Below are 26566 nucleotides of genomic sequence, written 5' to 3'. Positions count from 1 at the left end.
CCTGGGTGTCCATCAGTGGAGAATGGATCAACACAATGTGATACACCCATTCGATGAAGTATTCAGCCATAAAAAGGAAATTCTGCACATGCTATGTGTATGAATCTTGAGGACAGAACCAACGGGGACAAAGACTGCATGATTCCACTTATGTGAGGTCCCTAGGGGAGTCAACATCATGGAGACAGAAAGAATAGGACAAAGGTTACCAGGAACTGGGGGGAGGAGGGCAGGTTACTGTGAAATGGGTAAACGAGTGTCAGTATAGGATGAAGAAGTTCTAGAACAGTGGTGATGGTTGCACAACACTGTGAATGTACTTAATGCCACTAAGTTGTACATTTAAAGTGGTTAAATGGCAAATCTTGTGTATTTTACCATAATAAATCAAAATTATGCAGAAACCAGGCTTGCTCCCTGACCTAGGTCCTATCTTCCCACCCACTCTGCTCCAGTCCCAGCTGGACACACTGCTCTGACCAGATGACCAGCTCCCTCTGAGGTAGCTTGTCAACCTGCCCAAATACCACCACTGAGGATGCTGCCACTCTACCCATCTGATTCAAATGCCCTCTTCTCCTGGCATCCTTGCCCACTTCTCAGCACTCCCCTCCTCTTTCTCTGCCATCTCTCGAGGCTGGAGCTCAAGGCCTGCTCCCTTTCCACTTCCTGCACAATCTCTCTTCTCTGTTCTTGGACAGCCTCATCCCTCCAGTTTCAGTTCCTCTGAAGTTCACACCCAGGCCTCTCCAACTGCCCCAGGAGCCTCAGTGCTACCTGCCCTGGTCAGAAATGCTCCTCAGGCCCCACTGCAGACCCTGGCATCCAGGGAGTCTCCCTAAGATCAGAATCAGTGACCTTGAAAGTAATGTCAGCTTTTGAGCTTTTTTTTTTTTTTAAATAAAATGTTGACATAAAATTGACCATTTTAAAGTGTACAATTCCATGGCTGGGCTCCCACTTTACCTTCCCATCTTAATCCTCTTCCTATTGACGTAATTAAGGCAGTTGAAAGAGAACTTCCACACACTCTGCTTTGTGCCTGCTGCCACTAATGAAATCCCTGTGCTCAGACTCCTCCAGACCTGCTGCTTCCCACACCTTCAACCCACTTAAAAGGCACTTGCCCCTGGTCCCACTGTAACACCCTGGCTGAGGTCCCTGTCTTCCCTGATCGCCCATCAGCAGCCCTTGGCTTCAGAAGCGGCTCACTGCCCAGCCTCATCTGCTTGTGTCCCCAACTCCATCTCGTTCTCTCTGTTCACCCAGCCTCTTGGCTCTGCCAATCTAGACACCAACAACTCCCAAATTACTGCCTCCAGCCCAGACCTCACCTGGGCGGCGTCCACATTGATTCCTCCAGTTTTGGGGACATAATCTAAGCCCAGCTGAGGCTGCACCTTATACGTCCCCCCCACACCCCACCGGAGCTCCCCCGCAGTCACACAGCTGCATCCTAGTGACTCAGGCTGAAACCCTTGGTGTCATCCTTCCTAATCCATAAGGAAGTCACACCGGCACTCCAAAATATACCCAGGCTCCAGCCTTCTCTTCACCACTGCCTCCCAAGCCTCGCCCCTGGCCTCTGGCCTGGATCACTCCTGGCTCCTGCCCTTACACCTGAACACTCCTCAAAGATGTGTAGTTCTGGCGTCAGAGTCAAAGCTTCTCTACCCTGCACCCAGGAGGCCTTGTGATCTGCCCCTGCCCTGACTTCTGCACCTGCTCACCACCCACCCACCGTGCACCTCAGACCTCTCTTCCCTCTTCATAGCACTTCTCTAACATGATATAATTTACTTGTTTTGTCATTTATCTCTCACAAAAAGGCATTCACTATTTTGCTCACTGCTATGTCCCAGGGTAAAGCGAACGTGTGTTGCTACACCCCCTCCCCCAGCCCCTGGAGAGCATGCATCTCAGCACTTGCTGCATCTAAAGTACAAAAACACAATCGATCAACCCACTGAGGGCTGGAGACAACCTATGGAGAAAGGAGGAGGTTGGGGAGGCAGCTCGGGGCCTTACCTCCACTCTGAATAAGAATGTCAAACAGGTCATCCATCTGTTGGCTCGAGGAACCATTTTCCTATGGGAGAAAAATAGGAAGAAAAAAAAAGATGAAAATCTACAACAGGAGGCCCCCAGCCAGGCTCAAGGTATAGATAGGCCTTCTTCCCCTCTGCCCCTGAGCCGGCAGCCAGACCAGAATGGCCCCCTCCCTCAGGCCTCTCTGACCTCACAAGACTGGCTCCTGCCCACCCCTATCCTCCAGCTGGACTCGGGGGAATTGCAGGAGCCCAGCAGCCTAGGTACCGCCCAACGTGGCCAGGCCTCAGTCTACCTTCTTCACCTGCTGTCTGGGCTGCTGGTTCACGGCTTCCTCATAGCCAGGCGGCTCCTTCTTCGGCAGAGAAGTGGAGGTCCCGAATGGGGGCTGTGGCAGGTGCTCCAGGTCCATCTGGGCTGCTGGGACAGGGGCTGGAGAACCAGGCTGGGACAAGGGCTGGACAGAATGGGGAGAGGAGCAGTGATTGGTGTGAGGGAAACAGCCCAGGGATCTGCACACTCAAGGAGCACAGGCAGGAGGCGCCTACCATCTAGGCCAGGCCATCTTGGCCAGCTGCACTGGCTTTCGGGAAGCTTTCATGAAAGCCGTTGGGGAAGAAGGAATAAGGGTTGGGGGAGGCCCTGACCTCTGATCCTGCAGAGGGTGGGGTGAGCATGGAGTTTGGTGCAAGCCACATGGGAGGGAGGGGGGCTCTGGGCTAATTCCTCCCTTTCTGTCTCAGAGCCCTTGTCTCCCATCCTGAGGTGCCTGGTTCCTGTCACTGTCCCCTCCACCCTGTTCTGCAGGGCTGAGGCCACACAAAGCCTAAAGCAGGCTGGGTGACGGGTCTGCGCTGTGAAGGTGGCAGCAGCAGGGAGTCAGCTGCCAATGGCACCTTGGTGGGACAGCTGGCCTGAGTGGGGAAGAGGAGTGAAGGTCACCGCAGGCTCAGCCCAGCAGCCCCTCCCTGACCCTCACCTGGGGCCGTCCCACTCCCATGGAGCAGAGGCAAGAGTGGGCCCTAGCCTGGGTGGGGGCTGCTCAGAGCCCTCACCAGGGTGCAGGATGTTCTGGTAGCAATGGCCAGAGGAGATGGCAATCACTGATGGCTCCACCCTCATGGGTGTGGGGTCATGGGCTGGTCCCTTAACCATCCCAGATCTTAGTACCTTCTTGGTGACATGGGGATGGCAATCCCTCAGTATGGAGGGTTGAAGGGAAGATTAAAGGAAGCCAGCCTAACTGCCCCGCCATGGGGGCGCCCAGTAAACAGGCTGTCATTAGAAGTACCATCACACACTCCTGTGTCCCCTGCCCTCCCACACCCAGGTACCTGCTGAGGGCTCCCACTGGCCAGGCCAGGGCTGTCTGCATTCTTATTGGTCACGGTGAGGACAAGGTGGGTCCCTGCAGAGTCAGTGATGACGGTGGGAGGTGTCACCCCTTTGATGAGGCTGGGGCCCTGTGGGCCCAGAAGCAGCTGGGGGGTGGGAGCCGGCTCCGGCTCAGGCAGCATGGCTTCCTGCTTCACCACCACCGAAGGAGGCACCAGGGCACAAGTGTCTACGTGGTGGGGAGTGGGGGCCGCCAGGCTGGGACTGAAGGGATGAGCAGGGCCCAGGGGCTGCTGGCTCAACTGGCAGCTGGAGAAGCTGTTTTCTTGCTTCACTGGGACGCCAAGAGGGGCCGGGGTGGGGGCCGGGGCCGGGGTGGGGGCCGGCGGGGGCTGCTGGGCCCGCTTCTCCTGCTCCAGCTGCAGCCTGAGCCACTCCACCAGCTGCTGCTTCTGCCGGAGCATGCGGGTCAGCTCCTCAATCTGCTTGTCCTTTTCCTGCAGCATCTGGTCCTTGTCACGCCCCTCCAGCTCTGCCCGCACCCCAGGGCTCACGCAGCAGGACCCGGTCCGGGGACCCTCCTCCTTTACAAGGATCTGCAGTGGCGAAGTCTGCAGGGTGAGCTGGGTCAGTGGTGATGTCACCATCTCGCCAAAGGTGTCCCCAGGTGTGGAGTTCTCATCTCCCGTGCTAAGCAGTGAACGCTCTGAGGGAGTGGGAGACACGGGGGGTGTGGAGCCCGTGCTGCCAAATTTCACCACTCCATTGCTGGTCACCGTAGCCACTACCACCTCGGCTGGGGCCAGGCCTGCTGCCACCAGAGCAGGCCCCGTGCTTAGCCGGGCCGCCGGGAAGGCTACCACCACCTCGCCAGCCTTGGGCAGGATAGAGGTGGCAGCAGGGACCTTGGGGGCTCCTGGGGCAGGGCTGACTTGTTCTTGGTAGGCACGCAGGCGCTCAATCAGGTCTGTCTTGGTGCCAGAGACAGGCAGTGACCGCAACTTCAGCTCCTGCTTCAGCTCTGCCACCTGCAAGGGGATGGAGAGTCAGGGCAGCAGGGGATGAAGGGAACTGGGTCCAGGAAAGAGGGCACCAGGGAAGGATGGGAGGGACAAGCTTTTTGTCTGTTAGGCCTCGTCTATTCAGGCCTCATTGGTCAGTAACTATACATCAACCGTCTGACCCTCCCATAGCCCTGAGGGTGAGACACATGCCCCCAGCCTCCTCCCTTTTTCCGTCCTCACCTCCCCAGGGGCCTGGTTAAAATGCTCCCTACCCTGCGTCTGGGCGGGATGTGCCCTCAGCTATCTCCAGCCCCAGCATCATGCTGGTGTTCGATACGTATTTAATGAAGTGACTGGATTTTAGAGGTGAGAAAACTGAGCTCACAAAAGAAAAACGATTTCTTCAAGATCACAGAGCTAACGAGCGGCAGTTAGGAGCTAAGGCAGGTCTGATGGCTCTGAGGCCTGTGCCCAAAGGCCCCCATGAGGCCTGCTCAGGAGGGGCCTGCTTGGTTCAGGGGGTGAACTCTCGGAGGAGAATTCGATCCACCGTATATGCTGATCAGGCATAGAAAACAGGCCAGGCCCCAAACATGACCCGCCCCTCCAAGGTCCCAGGACACGAGGATGGGCCACTCCCTTCCCGGGTGGCTCGGCACTGGCCCAGCAGATAGGGGAGGGGTTAAATGCAGAGTGGAAAAGGTGGAGGTGCTGAAGTGGGCAGCCCCGAGTCTGAATCCGGGCTCTACCACCAGCCAGACCTCCATCCTGAGCCACCTCCGCTAGCTCATCCTCAGCGGGAAATACTCCCCGTTCCCCACACTGCACGGAAGAGGCCGAGGAAGAGGAGAGACACACAAGGGCTGAGTGAGCCCCAGGCCCTGGCAGGTGCTGGCTGATGCCATTCGTGGTCGTGACCCGCGACAAGGCTGATGTCTCGACCACAGCCAAGCAGGCCTTGAACAGATTCCAGGTGCCTCTACCAAGGCTGGAGCTCTGCTCTGGCTGCCATGAGCATGGGGCCTGGGCTGGCTGCTTTCCCTAACTTTGGGGTGACCACCTACCTTCATGTCGTCCAGGTTGGCGGGCAGGGCTCCCAGCTTGCCAGTCAGAGAGGTGCTGTTTTGACGTGCCAGCCCACTGGGCCCAGGGGTGCCCGAGCTGGAACTGGTACTGGTAGTGGAAAGGCTGCGCATCGGGGGGGCCCCGCCGCTTCCCAGAGCCTCACCTGCTGGCCTGAGGAAAAGATGAGGTGGAAATGAGGACCCACCAAGGCCCTCCACCCCCAGGGCTGGGTGGAGATGGTGTGGGGCCATTCCTGCAGGATCCAGACCAAAGGATCCTCGAAGGCTGGGGCTCACCCACCCAAGACCGGGCATCTGCCTATCTTGGGGCACCCACGGGTGGGATGGGCAGGAGTGGGAGGGGGCTCCTACTTTGGGGGGGCCGGCAAGATGGTCTGGTAGTTATAGTGCTGCTGCTGCTGCTGGTTGAGGATCTGCAGCTGGAGGAACAGCTGCTGCTGCTGCAGGATCTTGGCGTAGGAGGAGTCCATGGGGGGCGCCCCCTTGTCCTGCTTTTGGTCCGGGGGGATGTACTGGTGATACTTGAGCTTCTTCACCTTTGGCTTCAGCTCCTTGGCTTTCTTGCTGCGCTGCGACTTCTCGCTGGCAGACTTGGGTTGGCTTTGCTGAGGGCACAGGAGACAGGGGCCGTCAGGGGGCATCCTGGGCTTCCAGAGGGAGGCCCCCAAGTGGGAGGCTGGTGGCCGTCCTATTGTAACGAGTGGCTTCTAAGGAGGCATCCTACCCAGTCCCACTCTCTCCCTCCAAAATCAGTGCCCAGAGTGTCCCAAGGAGGGGCAAGGGCTGACAGAGGGAACTGCTTCTAGGCTGGAGGGAAAATCAACCAAAAAATACAGTCACTGTCACCCCCAGCAGAGGAAACATGACAAGAAAGTAGAACAGCTGTTTTTGGAGCGTGTGCCATCCACACCAGGTACTTCACAAAGACCAGGTCGTGCAGACCTGCAAGCATCCTGCCTGGGCAGGAACCAGCAAGGCCACGTGAAGATGAGGAAACAGGCCTGTGAAGTCCCTTCCCATGGTCGCAGTGATCTCGATCTCACCACGTGAAGCTGGGACTCCAAAAACTGTTCCTTCACCAAATGGGCCTCCAAGACCCCAGCAGGCACAGAGCCTCCCACGTGAGTGTCCATGAGGACCCAGCAGACCAGGAAGGGCCAGCAGGTCCTGCCGAAGGCCTGTGTGGGTCAGGAAGGGTGGAGCTGGACAGGGGCGGAGCCAGCAGGGTGTGCAGGCAATGCTGTGGCGGGCCTAGTCGCCTTTGAGCGGAGAATGCTAGACAGAAGGGTGGAGGCGGTGTGGGATCAGCAGGGGTCTCAACCAGGTGGCAGTGGGAGCCAATAGGAAGGTTTGGGTAGACGGACTAGAGGAAGAGGGGACAAAAGGAGCATGAGGCAGGTAAGCAGTTCAAGGGTTTATGGCTTTGAGCTTTGGCAACTGTGACAATGGTGGTCCCTTCATGGGAATCAGGTAGAGGTTCTGGGTTTGCTATGGAGCAGTGGTTCTCAACCTTCCTAATGCCGCGACCCTTTAATACAGTTCCTCATGTTGTGGTGACCCCCAATTTCATTGTTACAAATTGAACATAATTAAAGCATAGTGATTAATCACAAAAACAATATGTAATTATATATGTGTTTTCCGATGGTCTTAGGCGACCCCTGTGAAAGGGTTGTTCGACCCCCAAAGGGGTCGAGACACACAGGTTGAGAACCACTGCTATGGAGCATAGAAAGAGAAGACGGCAAAGCTGGCAGAGCAACTGAGTGCGTGAAGATGGGCCCGGGGTGGGGGTGGGGGGACAGGACTACCCAGAGCAGCTTCAGAAGGGTGGAGCCGAAAGGGACTAAGGATGGAAGCTGGGAGCTGGGCCTGGGGAACCCCACTGAGAGGGAAGAGGAGGAAAAGCCAAGGGAAGAGCAGAAAGAGGAGCACGACCCGTGGGGGCAGAGGCAGAGGGGCTGGGGGAATTAGGAAGCCTTGAGGAGGGCTCCCTGGCGAGGCTGGGGGCTCTCCCCAGAGGAGAGGAAGTGTAGACAAACACATACACATTCTTTCAAATGTATGGTGGTCAAAGGAAGGCACCGGTCATATGACGAGAAGCAAGTCTGAAGGAGGAATTTTGGGGGAAAACCTTTGACATCGGTGGCCAATCAGGAATAGACCACAGAGACAAAGGAAGTGCCTGTGATGAGGGAGCAGCCCGGAGCCAGCAAGCGCTCTGGAGCACCGTGACCAGGCCCAGGCGCTGGTGCTTCCTCTGGGACTAGGGGAGGCCTCACAGAGACCATGGAAACGGGCTGGGGCACAGCCCACACAGGAGGGCACCAGGGAGCTCCACTGATGAACAGGCAGCAGGCACAGCAGGAGCTCAGCTACGGAGAGAGAACGCGCACCTGGTCAGCTCCCAGCTGTGAGTGACAGGAGCAGAGGACCAAGGATGACCAGAGACGCCCAGCTGGGCCAGGGCCTGTGTGCCAGGGGGGCGAGAGAATGAGGCCAGACAGGGAAGGAGCGGGGCCGGGAAGGAAGGGCACCTGGTCTCAGAGACTCTAAGGCAGAGGCTCTGAGGGAGGGAGGACTGGGCAGCGGCTCTTGGTGCTCAGCACAGTGTCCCCCACTCAAGGTCCCCAATAGGTGTCTCGTGGGGTTGACGGTAAACCCAACCGCCCCTGCAGGTATTTCAGGTCAGGCCTTGACAGAGAATAGAAGCCTACACCCGGCACTGCCAGAGGAGTGACCGAGGGTCCATCTGCACTTCTCAGTTGTGTCGCTTGCAGAACAGGGTTCCTCACCGCCTCTCGAGGCTGTCAGTGACCCAGAGGGGACGGTGGGCATGTTTCCACGGGGAGGGCAGGACTACAGGCCTGAAAGCCCAGTCCAGAGCCTGGCACACTGTGCTCCGTAAACAGGGGCTGTAACCCTGACAGCCAGCATCCCCAAGAACAGAAAGCACTCCCACATTCCTCAGTGCTTTGCTGAGCCCTGAACCCCTGCAGCTGTCCCTACCCTGGGGTGAAGTCTCAGCAGGACTAGGAGGGGCACGGGGTACAAGCTGGAGAATTGTACCTTAATGAGCGTGGGGGTGGGCTTGGCGGTGGGGACCGTGGTTCCGTTGGTGAGGCTGGGAGGCAGAGGAGGCTGCTCTGCCAGGAAAAGCGTTTCTCTGGACTCTGGGCCCACTGGGAGTTGAGATACAACCTGAGAGAGAAGGGGAAGTGAGGACGCCTCCCTTTCTGGCTGCTCCAGAGGCGGGGCCATCCCAGGTGGCAGTGCATCCCAGCCCTGCCCTGCCCTGCCTGGAGGTGGGTGGCAGCCACTTCCTTGAACACCATTACTGTCAGGGGGCAAAGAGAACTCGAAAAGGGAGAGACGGAGGGTGGTGAAAAGATCACAGAACTGAATGAGTGGACACGGGTGGGCCAGGGAGGCTAACAAATTGCATCCACTGCCGACACCTCCCTTCCCTCAAGCAGCCAGCCCTTGAGCTCCCAGGGCAACACCCCTCCCACTTCCCTGTGCCGCCTGGTCCAAGTGAGGGACCTCGAACTGGGCAGCTCAGCAAGTCTGGGGCCCTGAGGAGCAGGGGAAGCGTGTTGAGCAGGTCAGCTCACCTGAGTGGGGGATATAGAGGTGGCACTGGGCAGTGGCTCGCTGACTCGGGCTTCCAGGGGTGATGGCACTGAGCCCTGGGACTCCTGGCTGGCAGGCTGCTCAGGGGATAAGGCGTCGCTGCTGTCCTCATCGAAAGAAGAGCTGTCTGCCACTTTCGGGTAATTCACCTGGCCCACTGAAAGCCAAAGCCCGAGTAAGACCCCTCTTCCGGCCCCAGGGAAGGGGGAGAGGGTGCTGCTCACCACCCAGAGGCTGTCCCAGCAAGGTGCCCGCTCCTCAGCCCCCACACCCCTCAGCCTCCTCGCCTCCACGCCCCAGCGAGGCAGACAGGAGAAGGGAACCAGCGTGCAGGCTGGGAAGTCCTGCTGAGCCAGCAAAGTGCTTCCTGGGAAGGAAAGGCCTGTTCCGCCTCCTGCTTTTCACTCTACACTGCCGTCAGTCTTAATACTCAAGTTCTCCCCCACCTGCCCCGCCCCTGCAACCTGCTGCCTCCTCTGCCTCAGATCCCCTGCTATTAAAGGCATTTTATTTCCATTCTATGGCTGCACAAAACTCTCCTCTCCTCCCCCGGAGGCTTGTGGGCCCTGCAGTGAGGGCTCTGAGTGTGCGAAGGGGCCTGAGGAGCGGGACCACCTCTGGAGTGCAGCTCCTCCCTGGGCTGCCTGCACAAGCGGACCGGGCCCACTGCGAGTATGGTGGCCTCCCTTTAGTGACTCGCAGCGTCCCAAGGCCAGCAGAAAACCCATCCTCTGGCGATTCCCACCCTCCCCACCCTGGGCCGGCGGCCGTGAGCGCAGGTGCTCCTGGGCTGGCTGAAACCAGGCTGAGAGGGAGAAGTAGGAGGGGCAGGGTCCTGGCATGGAAATCCCAGGATACAGCCGGAAGGGAAGATAGTAAGTAACAGGGGCAAGTAGGATATTTCAAAAGACCCATGTCCCAGCCACGGCCTCAGCGCGGTCGGGGGAGAGGTTCTGCACCGACGGCTGTCCACACAGAGGAACCGAGGCGGTGGCCACGCCGTGAAGGTGAGCTGTCGGCCACAGCTGGGGAGATCTGCTGTGGTGGGAAGACCACAGAAAAGGAACAAAGAACAAGCCAGTAACTCTCCCCTCCAGGGCCATGACCTGGCTCTCTCTTCCCTGGGACTAAGAAGGAAGTCCCCTAGTTTGTTCCTCCACCAGCCAACTATGAGATGGAGCCAGAATGCCCAGGGCTGGGCTGGCTCACCCCTCCACCCCGTCTGTCCTGGCAGAGGCACACAGCACACGGAGGTCAGGTCGCTGGCCACCGTGGACTTCCTGCCAATCACACACCTACATTTTCTCCCATGATTTACTCCCAGGGAGGGGCCTGCTCTGGGACAGCAGCCACATGATGGAACCAGGAAGAAGAGCTACAGCTGCACCCCTGGGCCCTCCAACCCAAGGAAGCTGCTGGCACTGAAGAAGCCCGAGGCCCGGTGCAGGCCAGGGTCCCAGCAGTCCGCTCCTCTCTGCTGGGTCCAGGCCTCTGGGAGTTTATGGTGCCATCACCTTGGAGCACAGTATATGCTCCACTCAAGGGAAAGGACGCTGAGGGGACACTGAAGGGAGGCTCAGGGAACTCTGGAAGAGAGGGCCTTGGCATGGATCTCACACATCAACCGGGGTGGCCTGGAGGAAAGGGTGAGTGTGAGCAAGCGACTGTGGGAGACAGAAAAGCCCCCTCTTGCAGGCTCCAGAACTGTCTCAGCTCCCTCTCCTCCCCACTCCTTCCTCAGCCACAGTCTGCTCCTTCTCCCAGCCTAAACATCCTTCCTACCCACCACACCTCACTTTTCCTTCTCCCCTCACCTTGTGAACAAATGGACCACATTGGCTGTCACCATTTCCTTACCTCCTGCTCATTCCTCAACCAGCATGATCTGCCTTTTGCTGGCAAATGCTTCTCTCCCGTCACCAGTGATGACCTCATTGCCAAACTAAACTACTCCCAGGCCTTAAACAAGCCGCACTCCACCAAGCCTCCTGGCACTGCTCCTACTGTCCCCTCTGCCTGGAATGTCCGTCTGTCCTCCACTTGACAATGTGATTCAACCTTCGGGTTGACCCCAAATGGGCCATATCATTCCCCAGCCCTTGCCACTGTCCCCAGCCCTGAGAGAAGCCCATCTTGGCAGAGCTCCCTCTGTACCTGACACACAGCCCACTATTCCATGCTGTCCACCATGGACGGCACTGCTAACAGCAGCAGCCCTTCCATGAGCCTCCCCAGGACCAAGGACGTGCTGGGCTCCTTGTCCTACAATCCATGTGACTCAGCTATGTCACAGGGCACATGCCTTTCTGCTACACAATGCTGGCAACTGCTCGGAGCCAGACTCAGAGATTACTTGTTTATACATCAGTTTATACATCAGACCACATTCTTTGAGGGAAGCATCATCGTTTGTTCATCTCTGCAGGCCTTCATAAGGGGCCTGGCACATTGCCAACTCTCGGCCAATATTTATCAGGTCTTGGCTGGCTGAAGAGTCCAGAACTGACCTTGGCTCAAACACTGGCCTGTAAACTAGGGGCTGTCGTGGAATCTGGTGAAGATCTGGGTAGGAAAACACTGAGATGAGGCAGATGGATGCCAGGGCAAAGCAGTGAATAAAAGGGCTCTTGGGGGCCCAAGGTGTGCCCACCTCCAGCACAATGGCTCCTCCTACACTGTGGCTCCACCGTTTACAGTGCAGATAAAGCCCTAGAAACCACAGTCCCCTCTGACCCAGGCTCAGAGCACAACTCGCCATGCTTTGGGGTCCACTCCTGTGGTTCTCCTCTCGTACCCTGCCCATGGCGGGAGCAGTTGAGCCTCCTTCCCCTGAAGGCACAGCTACCTCCCAAGGGCAGGAGCAGACAGCCTTGCCCAGGTTCAGGTTTTGGGTCCACTGTTGCAAAGAAGACATATCTGTACCAACAATGACCAAAATCTAAGGGAATCATGTCTAACCACCTGACTGGGACACATGAAGCCCCGCCAACCTTCCAGCTCCACATCTCGCTCTGCCTCACTCCCATGCACGCACTTTCCTTTTTACTCCCCTGCAGCCCAGCCCAGCCTCTGACACCACACCCCACTGGCAGGGTCGGGTTGGGAGGCCCTCTCTGTGTGCCCCTCCAGCACAGAACTTCTTCTGCCTATTTTACCTGCCTGTGTCTGCTGCTAGACGTGAGCTCTGTAAGGCCAAGGGCCTTTGGGGCTGTGGTCCTAGCACCTAGCCACTGCTTGGATCAATCAGTATTTGAAAAGTGAAATACCTGTGGAAAGTGCCAGGCTCCAAAAAGAGATTTCACTGATAAAAACCCAGTAAGGTACAGATTTCTAATCTCTGGCATTTCCGCATATTTACACACATCGATCCTGACACCCACCTACCCTGTGAAAGGAATCAGCCCTGAGTTTACAGAGATGAAGGTGGACAGGCCTCTCTGTTATGCACCTATGTTGCCATGGCACTGATCCCTGTGGCCCCTGGCACTGTCCCAAGCTAACACAACCTGTTCATCAGGCTCTCACACTCTGTACCTCAGTTCCCCAAGTCAAAGCAAGAAGTTGAAGGGCAAGAAGTCCAGAGCCCGCCTCCACCCTCTGCATCTGGCCTGCAAGTGCACACAGGGTGTCTGGGCCTCCTCACCGATGAGGGCTTCTTTCAAGCTGGACTCCACAGGCAGGATGTTCTTCTCCACCAGCTCCATGGGGCCAGGCCTCTGCGCGATCTTCTCGTTGAGGTCATCAGCCAGCCTGGCTCTCTTCAGCTTCAGCTGCTTGGCCTGAAGGGAAGGCTCAGCCGAGGTCTCTGCCCGTGGGAGAGAATGGAGTGCAGGAGGATGTAGAAATGGATCTGGGTTTGCCCTGGCAACTCCAGAGCAGTCTCCTTCCCTCTGGGGAAGGAGCAGAGACCATCAGAATGCAAAGCGCATCCCAGGTGGAAAAGGGTGGCCCAGCTTAAAGTTTCACGAGGACAGAAGGAGCCCCTACTGTGGGCAGTGTGTGGCCACACACAACAATGGCCACCAGGCCAGAGGACTCCCTGAGGTGGAGCTATAGAGCTGAAAAGAGCACCAGACAGCCAAGTGACTTTCTCAAGCTTGCTGTGTTACAGGGCAATTCACCTCCCTGCTCTGGGCCTCAGAGTCTTCATCAGCAAAATGTGGGGTTCACCCTAGGAAAGTTCTCTTCCAACCCCAAAGGTAGTTCAAAACTAAAAAAATGGAGAGATTCACACTGCTTTCAGCAGCCACTGCCTTCACTAGAATGTGGGAAGAAGCGTGTGCTGGAGCCAGGTGGAGTGTGTCTGGGATGACCTCACTTGTACATCACAAGTGCTCAAGTAAATGCTGAGTGAATGAATGAATCAATGAATGAAAAAGAGAAAGCAAACGCATTTTAAAAACAGATCTTAGAGGGAAAAAATTTATATCAAGAGACCAGCCCCAGGGCCACCTTGTGGCCACAGGAGGAAGGGTAAGCCAGCCCAGCAGAACGTGTGCTTCCAGGGGAATTCCTGGCAACCACAGCATTGCGTTTCAGCGTGCTAAGGCTCGGGCGTACCCACTGCCTACAGAAATGTGAGTGACAAGAGAGGGAAGAAGAAGTGTGGGTGCTGAGGCGGTGAACACACAGTGAGAACAGGGTTTAGAAGCATTGCCATTTTAACACACCTTCCAAAATGTGCATCCTAACCAGCTCTGATCTCTCCGGCCGGGAACGAATCTTCCGTTTCAGATAGTCCTCTGTCTACAGGGGAAAAAAACACCATCAAAAAGCTCTCAAATCCAGATCACAAGCTTATGGCATGGACAGGGCCAAAAAGCAGCGGTGGCTGTTGGTCACCTTTGCAGCCCCCACCATCTCAGTTTGGAGACTACAGGGTGCTGAGGCCCAGGGCAGCCAGGGGAGGACGTATCCACTTCCAAGTGCACCAGCCAAGGGCACCATCCGTCAAGAACATTGTCAGTCTGAGGTTGGACTACTGATATATATTTTTAAAACTCTATCACTTTTACTGTTATAAAATTAGTATTGTTTCATCAAAGAAAATGGAAAATTACCAAGCAAAATGACAATAAAACATTTTAATCATCCATTGTTAGTATTTTGGGATATTTATTTCTAATCATTCGTCCATGTGGGAGACAAGTTTGATTTTGCAGAGCTGTAATAATACTGAATATAATTTTATATCTTGTTTCAAAAAATTTACATGATCTTATAAGCATTTCCCACTCATTCTGAATGACTACCAAATAGAATACTAATTTTGATACATGGTGTCAAAATTCTAGTTCCTTAAAGTCCAATGTAATCATTTCCGCATTTCTGAGACTCCAGGCAAGCTAAGCCATTTCTTCAACAGTCCCAAGCCACCCTACTGCCTGGCACTCATGTTATAATGTGACCCCAGATCTGTCTGACTCCAGAACCTGGGCTCTTAACCTCTGCACCAGAAATTTTCAAACCATAGGTCAAGACCATTAGTGGTTCAAGATCAGCAGAGAATGGGATAAGATAAGGTACAGTAGGTTAGAGCAGAGGAGAGTAAAAACAGAAAAAGTATCAGAGCACACTGCACATAGGAAAGTGTGTAAAGACCTGGTTCTGTCCTGCCTGGCCATATCAGGTGCCTGGGCTCTGACTGGGCAGCCTGTGCCAGCCTTGGGTTGGTGCTGAGCTCTCCGTGAGATGGTTTAAAGTGGCTGTGGGCGCTGGATCTATCACCCCATCTGCAGTGGGCAGAAAAACTGCTCTGGCTGCTGTAGAAGATGCTAGAACAGGTGTCGGACACTGCAGGTCGTCACAGCCATCAGAGCAGACATATTTTCTAAGCCACCTGAAGTTCTGAGCAGTGACCAAGGCCAAGGCAGAATACAGTACTGCTTAAGAAAATACCTGGAGTCCACAGACCAAGGTTTGAGTCCCAGCTTTGCTACTTGCTAGCTGGAAAAATTACTTAACCTCTCTTAGCTGCAACTATAAAATGAAAATGAAGATAATAACACCTAATTCATAAGAGCTGATGTGAGCATAAATAAGAAAATGATATAATTTTACATGAAAAGTACTCAATAAAATAACAGCTGCTCTAATTGGCTCATATTTACTCCCTCCCTGCCTGCTTGAGATGCAGTCAGGAAGTGGTGCCAAGCCTTACAAATGGGTTGGGGGCACAGGCAATGCCCTTCCTGCCCCCCCCGCCTGCCCCCCATATTCTCTAACTCTCCCAGCACTACAACAGTGCAGTTTGTTACTGCTTTGGTTCCCAGTACCCATGACCTCATTCTTCTCGTTCTCTCTAAAAATTAATCATGATTCTACTTAGAACATTTTTTAAAAATAATTTAAAAAGAGGAGGTAGTAAGGAAAGTCTTGGAGGTAAACATTTTCGTCCCTGAAAGAGCTATGGGTCGTGGGGTACCTCAGTCTGTGACCCTCCCTTTGGGAGGTTCTCTTCCCTTGTCTTTTGCGTGAAAGACCAAAGTGAAGGGGGTGCGAGGGGGAAGCGTGTTTTGGCGACTTCCCCATCTCCGCCCACACCGGGCAGCAGAATATCCCCCTGAGGCCCCTGAGGGAACTGAAAGCAAGGGGAATAGGCAGCAAGCCAGGTGCAACAGCACGAACCCGGGCTCAGAGGGGGCCTAGCTTCTGCCTCCACAGCCTCTAGTGGACACTGGCTGCTGAGGGCACATGAAGACCAGTGCATGCCCACCCTGGAGAGGTGTGGGCAGTGCAGCCACTGACATGGAGGGACCACTGATGCTGTTCATGTCCTAACGTCCACAAAAGGTAATGGTGGAGTTATACATGGGAAAGACTAGTGTCTCCAAAGCAACAGGAGAAAGGCTCGGTGAGCACTACATACTCTTAAAGGCAATAAAGGAGAAAACTCCTTCTGATCACGTTCTGCATCATCGCGCTGGGAGATGGCTGTGTGGAGATGAAGCAGAAAAGGTAGAGCTTGCTAATTAGAACTGTGAGGCGTGGGCTGGCCCTGGAGGCACGCTAGACTGGGAGGAACATGACCGGCAATGCAAGGGGCTCTGGGAATCTCTTCGGAGGCCCTCGAAAAGAATGCGTGCCTTACCCTGGCCCGCTCCAAGCTCCTTCTCTGTTCATGAAACGCAGCTGGACTTTTCAAAGCTGTTGGGAGAGGAATCAGAAACGAATTACTTTATTAGTGAAGCATCATGTCTACTGCTACAACTTACCATGGAGAAGGCATCTTGAAGTCAAGTGAATTTTAGTAGTACTATTAATATCAGCTGAAATGATGAAGAAAATGGCACCCGAGTAAGCGTACACCTTTATGGTTCAGCTGCCCCATTAAAATAATTTTGGTTACTTTTTTTCCTAATAGGAGTAGTCACTGGCCTAAGCTTAAGCTCTATAAAGTGCATCCATCGAACATAACTAAAAAATATCCTGGACCCATTAGCTGCACAATCCTCATTGATCGGTCAACCTCCACAAACAGCTCCCGGGCCTCACCTTACTCTCGGGGAGACGGGGACTCAGGAAGGATCAGAGCTGCATGCCGGGTCCACCTGACTTCTACCTCATGAGGAACCACAAAGTGACCAAACTGAATGGGCTGTTAAACAAAATGACATGTCTACTTGGGTGCCATTTCCTTCTTCATTTCAGCTGATATTAATAGTGTTGCTAAAATTAAACTTGAATTTCATCTCTAAGGACTAAAGGAACTTCACAGTGGTTGTAGGTTTGACCCTGGTGCACACACACAACCAGCAGCTGACAAGAAGGGCTCTCTGCAGCCCCTGTCAAGGACTCCGCTCTATTCTGGGGCCGCCACCACCACCACCGGGACCACAGCTCTCGACTCAGCAAACAACACCGAGGGTGGGGAGACCCAATCAGGACCCTCTACAAATTTGGCACCATGAAGAGAATTCTGTGTCAAAAACTTGGCTATAGTGACAAATGACGAGTTGGGACACCCTGAGGGACAAGAGGGGGAAAGGCCTGATTCACTTCAAGTAGGGAACACTTGCAGTCAGGGAACATGTACAAGACAGCGGTCACTGCTGCTGCCCTGGAATTTCAGAACAGCTGCGGAACCGTGTGAGGAGATAACTGCTGCTAGGCTGCTGGCTGTGGTAGGAGTGCAGGGTAGGGAGACGCTAAAAGTAGCCAGAGCATAGATATGACCTATCCTGCCTGGGCCTTGGCACTTCCTCCCTCCATCCCAACCCTGGGCCTCAGCAACAGCAGTTCCAGAACAAAGCTCCAAATGTCCCAGTAGTACTTATTAAATAATAATAATAATTAAATCTTAGTGTTAAACACACACACACACACACACACACACACACACACACACAAACAAACCCCTATTTCAAAAGATGAGTTGGGAGACCATCCCATCTTTTAACAGCAGGGGGAGCTATAGATTTAACAAATGATCTGGAAGGAAAATACAGCACAGGCTGGAGCCCCAACAAACCAGGCTACCCAGCTCTGCTCTGGGAGTTCTTGGGCATCTTAGTGGGTAAGCAGACAGCCCCTGTGCCTGCTTCTACTGCGTTAGGCTGACTCAACTGCAAAATCCGTCTCCAAAAGCCCTGATATGCAGGAATCTGTACTAGGCATGATGGGCCCGCAGGGAACGAACGCAGCCTTACATGGATAAGACAATAAGCACAGGGAATCTAAGAGAAAACTCACAGTGTCTGCCCCACCCCACCCCAGCTTTCTTTCTGCCTTGTTTGTCCCCACAGCACTCAGGGCTGGCCCTCTCTCTTACTTGTTTATGGTCAGCCTCCTACCACAGAAGCTTCATTGGGGCATGGCAGGGGTTTTGTCCATGTCTTTCATTTCTGACAGTATCCTCAGTGCCTAGAGTACCCAGCACACAACTCATTCAATGAATTAATGAATATTCTGTAAGAAATGGATACCAAGTATACACGGGACAGGAAAACTGGAGGATTCTGTGGTGGAGCACTAAATTTTCACTGGGACAGCCAGAACTATGGCTGTCATCTGGGTTCAAAACCTCACAGAAGTCCTGTAGAAGTCCTGTAGAAAAATCAAGGCATTTCTGTTCCTGTCCTGGGTTCTACCAATGACTACTGGTGTGATACCTTTTGGGGTCTCATTTTCTTCTCTGTAGAGTGAGAATCTGTCTATGTCCCAGAACTCTTTCAAGAGTCAAACGAGAGTGAGAGTGCTCAGAAGCAAATGGTGCACTCTCCGATGCCTCAAAGGTGCTGCTGTCATCAAATGCAGTGCCTGGGTTGAATCACGGGTTCAATTCCCACAGAAGCCAGCTATAGTTTCTGTACCACAGTCACACATTATCTGTCTAAAAACCCAGCTGACTTGCTGAATCAACAACCTATGTTGGCTATCCCCAGGGCTAAGGCACAAATCCAACTTCTGAAAAAACAACTCATGAAGCCCAGAATGTGATGGAAGGGAAGTGTATCATCTTCATGTACAAGGAAGATGCAGCACGACGGGATAACTGGCCGTTGTGTGTATGACCACATGTAATAGCAAGGAAGACACTGATAGTTACTGAGCACCTACTTATGTGGCAGGCACTGTTCTAGATAATTCCTAAAGATGAGGCCTGTTCTAATACTCCAAAAGATCCCCGGTGGTAGGTAACATTCCATTTTACAGATAAGAATAGGAAAAGCTAGCAAATGGCAGAGTTAGGATGACAACCTTAGTTCTTTCCACTCCCCGGGGTTGGTTTCTTAACTTCTTCCAAACAGTAGAGAAGAATGACCCTATTACAAGCATGTCAAACTCGGAGCCCGCTGGCCGCATGCCTTGTTTATTTGGCCTGTATTAGCCTTTGAGTTTGACATGCTTGCCCTATTAGATTGGGGAGGCAAGGAGGCTTCAATTACACAAACTTAGATGTAGGGCTGAGTGCAGGCAAGGTGGAAAGGTCAGTTCAACCACAGCACTGAGCACAAACCAGTGTAAGGAAGGCTCACAAGAAGGGTTCAAAGTGACCACAGGCACAGAAAGCCAAGGTTCAAAACCCAGGTCTTACTGTGGAACTTGAGGGGCAGCCTTCAGCACTGATACCAGATGAGCTGGGAGGGGAATGAGAAGACCAGAGGAACTGAATTCATTAGTTGCTCAGGGCCTGGTTAAGAGAACCAGAAATGAGGACCAAGAAAATAATTCAAGACAATAATGACCAATCCCAAAAGACAGTTTCATTTTGTAACAATAACGCATTATAATCGCATCCTTTTAACAATCTGGTGGTAGGAACCAACGTTCCAGTTTTATATGCGATAAAACCAACACTGCAGAGAGCTGTGAGGTCATCCATCGAGTGGTGGGCCCAACCCAGGGCTAGTTCTGTCTTCCCTTTCTTTCTTCTCTAAAACTGTTGACAACTGTGCCAGTGTCTCTCAGTGCTTGAATAGCCCACTCACTTTGTGCAGCGCTTTCTGTATTTCTAACTGCTTTCTGATAGCAAGGCCAGCAATTCAATAAATAATTCCCGCACGTGATAGGAGCAATGACCCCTCTTCCTTCAGGACTCTGTCTGGACTCCTCCTGTAAGGCACTTCTCAGGTTCAGTTGGGGACAGACTGGAGCTGGGGCAGCCAGTGACACACTGGGGTGCAGGGTTGAGAGGGCACCCCTATGCATGTCTAGACAGCTTTGTTAAAAGCCACAGCTGTGGAGGGTTGGAAGAGATGGAGGGGTGATAAAAAGGTAAGCAGGGGGAGCTTTCTTGACATAGGAACAAATGACAGTCACCTCCGGCTTCCATGCTAAGGGAATGAAACATGAGGAAGCCCAGCAGAGCAGAAAATAGGTCATAAACTTTAGGCTTTTGCTGGTTGTGGAAAAATCCAAAAGACTTAACGTTAACCCATAAATGTGTCTGACCAGGAGGGCTGCATTCATCTTGGACTCCCATCTCCCTCTGCCTTGCTGCCTTACTGGTTTTGTCAGAGGGGCCAGGATATTACTCAGAAATTTCATTTTCCCAGAAAGCCCTGGAAGGCAGTATCTGAAAGAGAAGCCCCCAAAGACCACTGCAAACCCCAGCGCTGTGCACACTGTGTGCAGGAATATACATTTTGCTGCTGGAGGGCAGTTCTTGATGCTTTACCCCCACTCTCTGGGAGCTGCTCTGCTGGGACACTTGCAGGGTTTTGTGTGAACAAAGGGAAGTGAGCAGCACATCCTGAAAGCGAACAAACCAAGCTCCCACAGAAGTCAAATGCACAGAAGTGGCTAAGAGGTGTGGCATTCTTATTCACAGTTTCAGTTCTAGATGTAGGTCCCGCCCCTGGCAGGCTAAAACCACCAATTAATATTCTGTTCCCTCCCTCCAGCATCCATTTTCTTTCTCCCCTTACACATTTGCTACATTACTTAAATGAGGTCATTGTGAACTAAAAAGAGAGAAATGGTTTCAATTTTCTTTTTGAAAATACACAGTCAGCCCTAGCTGGTTTGGCACTGTGGATAGAGAGTCGGCCTGCAGACTGAAGGGCCCCAGGTTCGATTCCGGCCAAGGGCACATGCCTAGGTTGCAGGCTCGATCTCCCCCAGTAGGGGGCATAAAGAGGCAGCCTATCAATGATTCTCTATCATTGATGTTTCTCTCTATCCCTCTCCCTTCCTCTCTGAAATCAATAAAAATAAATAAATAATAAAAATACACAATCATCCCTTATCATCTGTGAAAGACTGTTTCCAGGATTCCCCATAGATACCAAACTACCTTTATATAAAACTAGTAGCCCGGTGCACAAAATTCATGCACATTAAAAGGGAATTAATTACCCTAACTGGTTTGGCTCAGTGGATAGAGCATCGGCCTGCAGACTCAAGGGTCCCGGGTTCGATTCCGGTCAAGGGCATGTACCTTGGTTTCGGGCACATCCCCAGTGGGGAGTGTGCAGAAGGCAGCTAATCGATGTTTCTCTCTCATCGATTTTTCTAACTCTCTATCCCTCTCCCTTTTTCTCTGTAAAAAATCAATAAAATATATTTTTTTAAAAAGGGAATTAATTAGCAGAGATATTTTAATATTGCTATTTGCCCTTTCTCTATAATAGAAGTGTGAGAGATGAAAGGAAATTAGTAAAATGTATATGAAAATCATATATAAATTTATTAATAAACAGTAACAAAAGGATATAACAGAGGCATGATATAAAAACGACAAAAACATGATATGAAAACAACAAAAATATGATATAAAAACAACAGTGATGCAAACAATGACTGATAAAAGTGATTAATCTTATTCTAATATCTCCCTGTACACCACATTAAGAGTGAAAACACTTTGAGTGCTTGACTAATTTCCCTTGTGATGAAGTACTTAGAACTTTAACTGTAACATCACATGCTCTTCAAACTCGAGAGAAAGCAACATATAACATGTGCAAAGACGGGTTCAGGTAGGAACATGCCTACTCTGTCTAGAGTTTGTCCTTGTGATTTATTAATAGTCATCACAAATGCTGGCATCACGGGAAACCGTTGTGGAATCAATTTAAATGGGAGGCCAGTGTCAGATGGGGACAAATTAATTCTTGGAATCAGAACAGCCTCTCCCTCTGCAGATCCTGTTAATACTTCAGCTTCGATAATGTTAGGTCGTAATCTTTTGATAATAAATCTGGTACCATTACAAAGACCCCATTTACTATTGAGATTTCTCAATAGCATGATGATTGCACCCACTTTCAATTTTAATTTATGACACGGCATTCCCGAAGGAGTAATACTATTCAGAAATTCGATGGGGAAATTTTCCTTTGTTTCTTTGTTATGGGGTGGGGCCACAACATTAGTAACAAAGAATCAGAATTAAAACTTTATTGTGGGGAGCCGCTACAGTGTTTTGGACAGGTTCAAGCCTTGGACTGATGAGAGGGCACAGTCCTCTCATTGCCACGTGCAAGTCCCAGCTTGGAGGGCAGGGCCCTCCCAGCACAATTATAGCCAACAGCTGTAGTTGTAAGCTTGAACCTATGGTCGGAACATGTGGCCCCACGTGCCTGAGTGATGTGGGCTTGATAGAGTTCAGGTGCATGTAGTTGAGTAGGATTGAAACCCAGGAGAATGTTTATAAACATCTTGGTCATGCCCTTACTTTGCCTCGTAGCATCTGCTATCAACTAAAGGCATGGCTGTGGGCGTGGTCGCTGTCTCTCAGAGAAGCAGCGTCCCACCGAGACCCGGCTTTCATTTTCTTGTCTGTCTTTTCTAAGCCTTTCAGCCGCCCCACTCAGGTTCACCCCATGCTGGCGCGGCACACTTTAGAAAGACCTGCCTCCACGCTCCCAGGGCGGGTTCCTGCCTCAAACTCCGCCCTTACAGGAAACAGCTCCAGGGAGGGTGCAGCTGTTGCCAAGACAACCCCTGTAGGACTGACTTCCTTCCGCTTGGTCACTGTTCGTCTGTATGTGACGAACACCACCCATGGTTTTTATATAAGTAGATGGCGTAGTATCTGCATATAACTGAGGCAATCCTTCCTTATTATACTTTAACTAGAGGCCCAGTGCATGAAATTCGTGCACTCAGGGGGAGGGGTGTCCCTCAGTCCAGCCTGCACCCTCTCACAGTCTGAGAACCCTTGAGGTATGTCCATCAGTAGGACATCCTTAGCGCTGCCACGGAGGTGGGAGAGACTCCCGCCACCACCGCTGCACTCACGGCGCTCCCCCTGTGGGAGTGCACTGAACACCAGGGGGCAGCTCCTGCATTGAGCGTCTGCCCCCTGGTGGTCAGTGCGCATCATAGCGACCCGTCATTCCATTGTTCGGTCAATTTGCATATTAGCCTTTTATTATATAGGATCATCTCTAGATACTTATAATACCCAATACAATACAAATGCCATATAAATAGTTACTATACTATATTGTTTAGGGAATGACAAGAGAAAAATGTCTGTACCTGTTCTGTACAGAGGCAACCATCACAGGCCTAACTATATAGTGCCTATCAGCAACCACACAACATTTTTTTTTCTGAACATTTTCAGCCCAGGGTTAGTTGAACTCATGGATGCAGAAGCTGGAGATATGGAGGACTGACTGCACTGCCATCCACTTCCAAGGGGGAGGCTCAAAGACGTGTTCAGTGTGTCTGCAGGCTCTGTGGCTTACAATGCAGGAGCACTGGGATCAATCAGTCTTGGTTTAATCTAGCACTGAGGAGTAAGTATGGGAATCCTTGAAAACCAACCTATCATGTTAATTTAGGACATTAAACAGCACTTTCCCATCACCATCCCCAGATTTATTTACACATGAAGGCAAATGAAAGTCTAGGATCCAAAAGCAGTTCTAGAAATAAGTCTCAGCGAGGAAGGATAGCAATTAACCATCAAGACTTATTTCCTCATCATTATCATTAAAAAGTACTAGGTGCCTGGGTGTGAATGTCACTTTATTAGTTGCTGACACAATGAAAATAATGGTTCTCATCCTCACTAGACACTATGCCAGAAGCGCTCCACCAATTCTGTATTTAGAAGAACTCAAAGGCCACGAACAGTACAGCTAACAGAGGTCAACAGAGTGCCATGGCCCAAGCAGCCCTTCTCCCAGGCAAGCCTGCTGGATCTTTCCACTGCAGACGCAGTGGGCATACACAGGGCACCAGTGGGGGCTGAACAACCAGGTGGAAAACCAGGAATATATTCACCCACCCATCTATCCAATGGCCAATTCTTAAGTAACTTAGTAAGTCCTCATTTAACATCGCCGATGGGTTCTGCAACTTCAAGCAAACTGAAGTATCATGAAACCAATTTTACCACAGGCTATTAATGTAACAAGAGTTAAGTTCCTACAGCATCTCATCAACATTATAGCAAAATGATGCTGGGTGAAGTGATGTTATTTGAGGGCCCACTGTACTATGCTAGTTACTGAGAACAAGGATATATAGGATCGAGTCCCATCCCTCAAAGGCAGCTCAGGGTCTGCTTAGGGAAAAAGACAAATAATTACAATACAAGATGAAAGTACAATCGTAGAGGTGATTTAAAGTGCCACCTAGCACAGAAGAGGCAATATTCAGCCTGAGAGAAGTGTGTGAAGTGACCAAGTAGATTTTACAGAGAAAATCCAATGAATGGAATACAATCTCCACAGGCAGATAAGGAAGAGAGTCAAGAGGTCACCTGAGGCAGAGGAAGAGCGAGAGCATGAAGGGATGAAAGCACGCAATTTCAAGTAGTCTGACATGGATGGACCTAGGAGTTCATGGGGGGACGATGAGGCTGGAAGGGGAGGCAGGGGCCAGCCCATGAAGAGCTTCAATGTATTCTGATTCTGGGAAGATGTAGCGGACATACTTTTCTCTATTCCTCCCACTAAGTACAACTAAAACTCTGCACTTTGTATAGAATACAAACATAAGCAAGTTCTGAAAGGTGGAGAGAAGAAGGCAGACTGGCTAGGGGCCTTGGGACCCGAAGAACAACACAGTAGGGAGTTTCCTGGGTTTCCTTTTGCTTCATACATACCAGACCCAGTGCTGAAAAAAGTCAGCAACTTGGAAATGCCAATGAAGGTGGACCAAAAAAGCCCTTACGAAACCTACTCCTCTAGCCAAAGGACCAGGAAAAGGGCAGCCTAGCAAGATGGAAAACTTTTAGACAATAATTGTTTTATTCCAGCCAGACACCAGAAGAAAAAAAAGAGGGGCCTCAGCCCCAACAGGAAAGGTCAAGTGGGGAGTCGAGCCCTCTCCCCTTGCAAGGCTGTAATGAAGCACCCCAATACCCCTGCCCCGGCAATGTCAAAGGCCAGAACTGCATGGATAGGGTGGGGGAGTTATTTCTAATTTGATATTTTTCGTTAAAAAATAAAACGAGCAGAAACACACCTGGTAATTGGCACATATTTGTGTCACCCCCATGCCTGCACTCACATGCTCTCCTTCCCACTCCCTCGTTTAATTTAGAATTTTTCAAACTCCCAAACATCAAAAGAACAAATAATGAACAGCCCTATAACTGGCCTAGATTCACCAATTCTTTTTTAGTGATATTTGTTTTACCTCTTTCTCATTTGCACACAGGCACGCATACCTTTTGTTATTCTTTACCGAATCACTTGAAAGTAAACTGCAGATAATAATCACATTTCATCCCTAAATTCTTCAGTGTATTTCCTAAGAATAAGGACATACTCTTACATAACTACCATTATCACACCTAAGAAAATTAATAATTCAATAATATAATCTAATTTACAGAATCCCCCCTCCCTCCCCACTCAATCCAAGATTAAGTCAAGAGTCCCGTATACCACATTTAGCTGTCTCTTTAGTCACAATCTAGAACAGTATTCCTACTTTTTCCATTTTTAATGGCACTGAATTAAGTATGTAAGCCAGCTGTCTTGCAGAAAGAATGTCCTATATTTTGAGTCTGTTTCCTCATCAGATTTAGGCTAAACATTTTTGGCATGAGGACTACAGAGGTAATGCGTACCTCTTAACATCAAGAGGCACATATATCATGTTGTACGACCACTGATGGTGCTAAAAGTTTGAAAGGTGACACCAGAGCATGTCACCGTTTGTAATTAATATGTTATCTGTGCGGTAACATTTTGAGGACATGTGAAAATCCTGTTTCCTAACCACCATTTACTTAATGGTTTTAGCATCTACTGATGATCCCTGCATGAAATCAATTCTTACAGCAAGAAATGCAAAATAATTAGAATTGCATTTTTACAAGATCACTTAGTAGTGATCAGAGGCCATTTAGAAGAACAAAATGGAATGACTGGGTGAATGGTGCCATTAACACTCCCAGACAAGGGACACAGGATGATGAACTTGGGACAGGGTGGGAGAGACTGTGTTCAGTTTGGGGCATTAGTTGATTGTGAGATATCCTATAAAGAGACTAGGGGCCCAGTGCACAAATTCGTGCACCTTGAAAGGAACTGTGGGCCATGAGGCTGCGGTGGGCACAGGGGCAGGTCTCGGCCCATCCTCCCTGCCTCCGTCTGGCTTCTCCTGCTGCGGCCCCTGGTCCCCTGCCTGCCGGCAGCCCCTCTCCCTCCGCTGCCGCTCCCACCTGCTGATGGCACTGGCCCGCTTGCACCCGCTGACAGCGTGGAGCAATTGGGACCAGTGCCAGGTGCTAGCAGCGGGTGCGAGGGCCAGGTGGGACCACGGTGCGCGGGAGCAAAGAATTTTCAGTAACCACCAGAGGTTTGCCCCGATGACAGCGACCGGTGCCTGCCTTGGTCTGGTGCCCCCACTTATCTGCTCCACCATCCTGCCGCAGCTGACGCCTGCCATGTTCCGTGCTCTGCTGCCTGCTGCCACGCCCACCATGTTCCACGCACGACCCTGGTGGTCAGCGCACGTCATAGCGACTGGTTGTTCAGTTGTTCCGCTGTTCTGTCTATTTGCATATTATGGTTATATATATATTTAGATGTGCAAGTGGTGTAT

The 26566-nt window shown here is 51.7% G+C and overlaps 1 protein-coding gene across 5 annotated transcripts in view; it reads right to left on the bottom strand.

The window, feature by feature from the left end:
* Positions 1 to 26566, bottom strand: part of MKL1 (megakaryoblastic leukemia (translocation) 1) — a 149054-nt gene that overhangs the window by 2102 nt on the left and 120386 nt on the right. For 4 of the 5 annotated variants that reach the window (XM_014464145.2, XM_014464144.2, XM_014464146.2 and 1 more), the window contains 10 exons: positions 16197 to 16252; positions 13777 to 13852; positions 12750 to 12911; positions 9088 to 9263; positions 8543 to 8674; positions 5825 to 6078; positions 5453 to 5624; positions 3384 to 4412; positions 2345 to 2506; positions 2029 to 2089 (listed from right to left, as the gene is read on the bottom strand). In XM_014464145.2, coding sequence (XP_014319631.1) covers positions 2029 to 2089; positions 2345 to 2506; positions 3384 to 4412; positions 5453 to 5624; positions 5825 to 6078; positions 8543 to 8674; positions 9088 to 9263; positions 12750 to 12911; positions 13777 to 13852; positions 16197 to 16252 — 2280 coding nt within the window. The remainder of the gene's footprint in view (positions 1 to 2028; positions 2090 to 2344; positions 2507 to 3383; positions 4413 to 5452; positions 5625 to 5824; positions 6079 to 8542; positions 8675 to 9087; positions 9264 to 12749; positions 12912 to 13776; positions 13853 to 16196; positions 16253 to 26566) is intronic. The other variant, XM_006098544.3, reaches the window with a different exon arrangement.

The sequence above is a fragment of the Myotis lucifugus genome, unplaced genomic scaffold, assembly GCF_000147115.1.
Source record: "Myotis lucifugus unplaced genomic scaffold, Myoluc2.0 scaffold_239, whole genome shotgun sequence".
Classification (NCBI taxonomy): domain Eukaryota; kingdom Metazoa; phylum Chordata; class Mammalia; order Chiroptera; family Vespertilionidae; genus Myotis; species Myotis lucifugus.
This window is presented reverse-complemented; position numbering and strand designations above follow the sequence as displayed.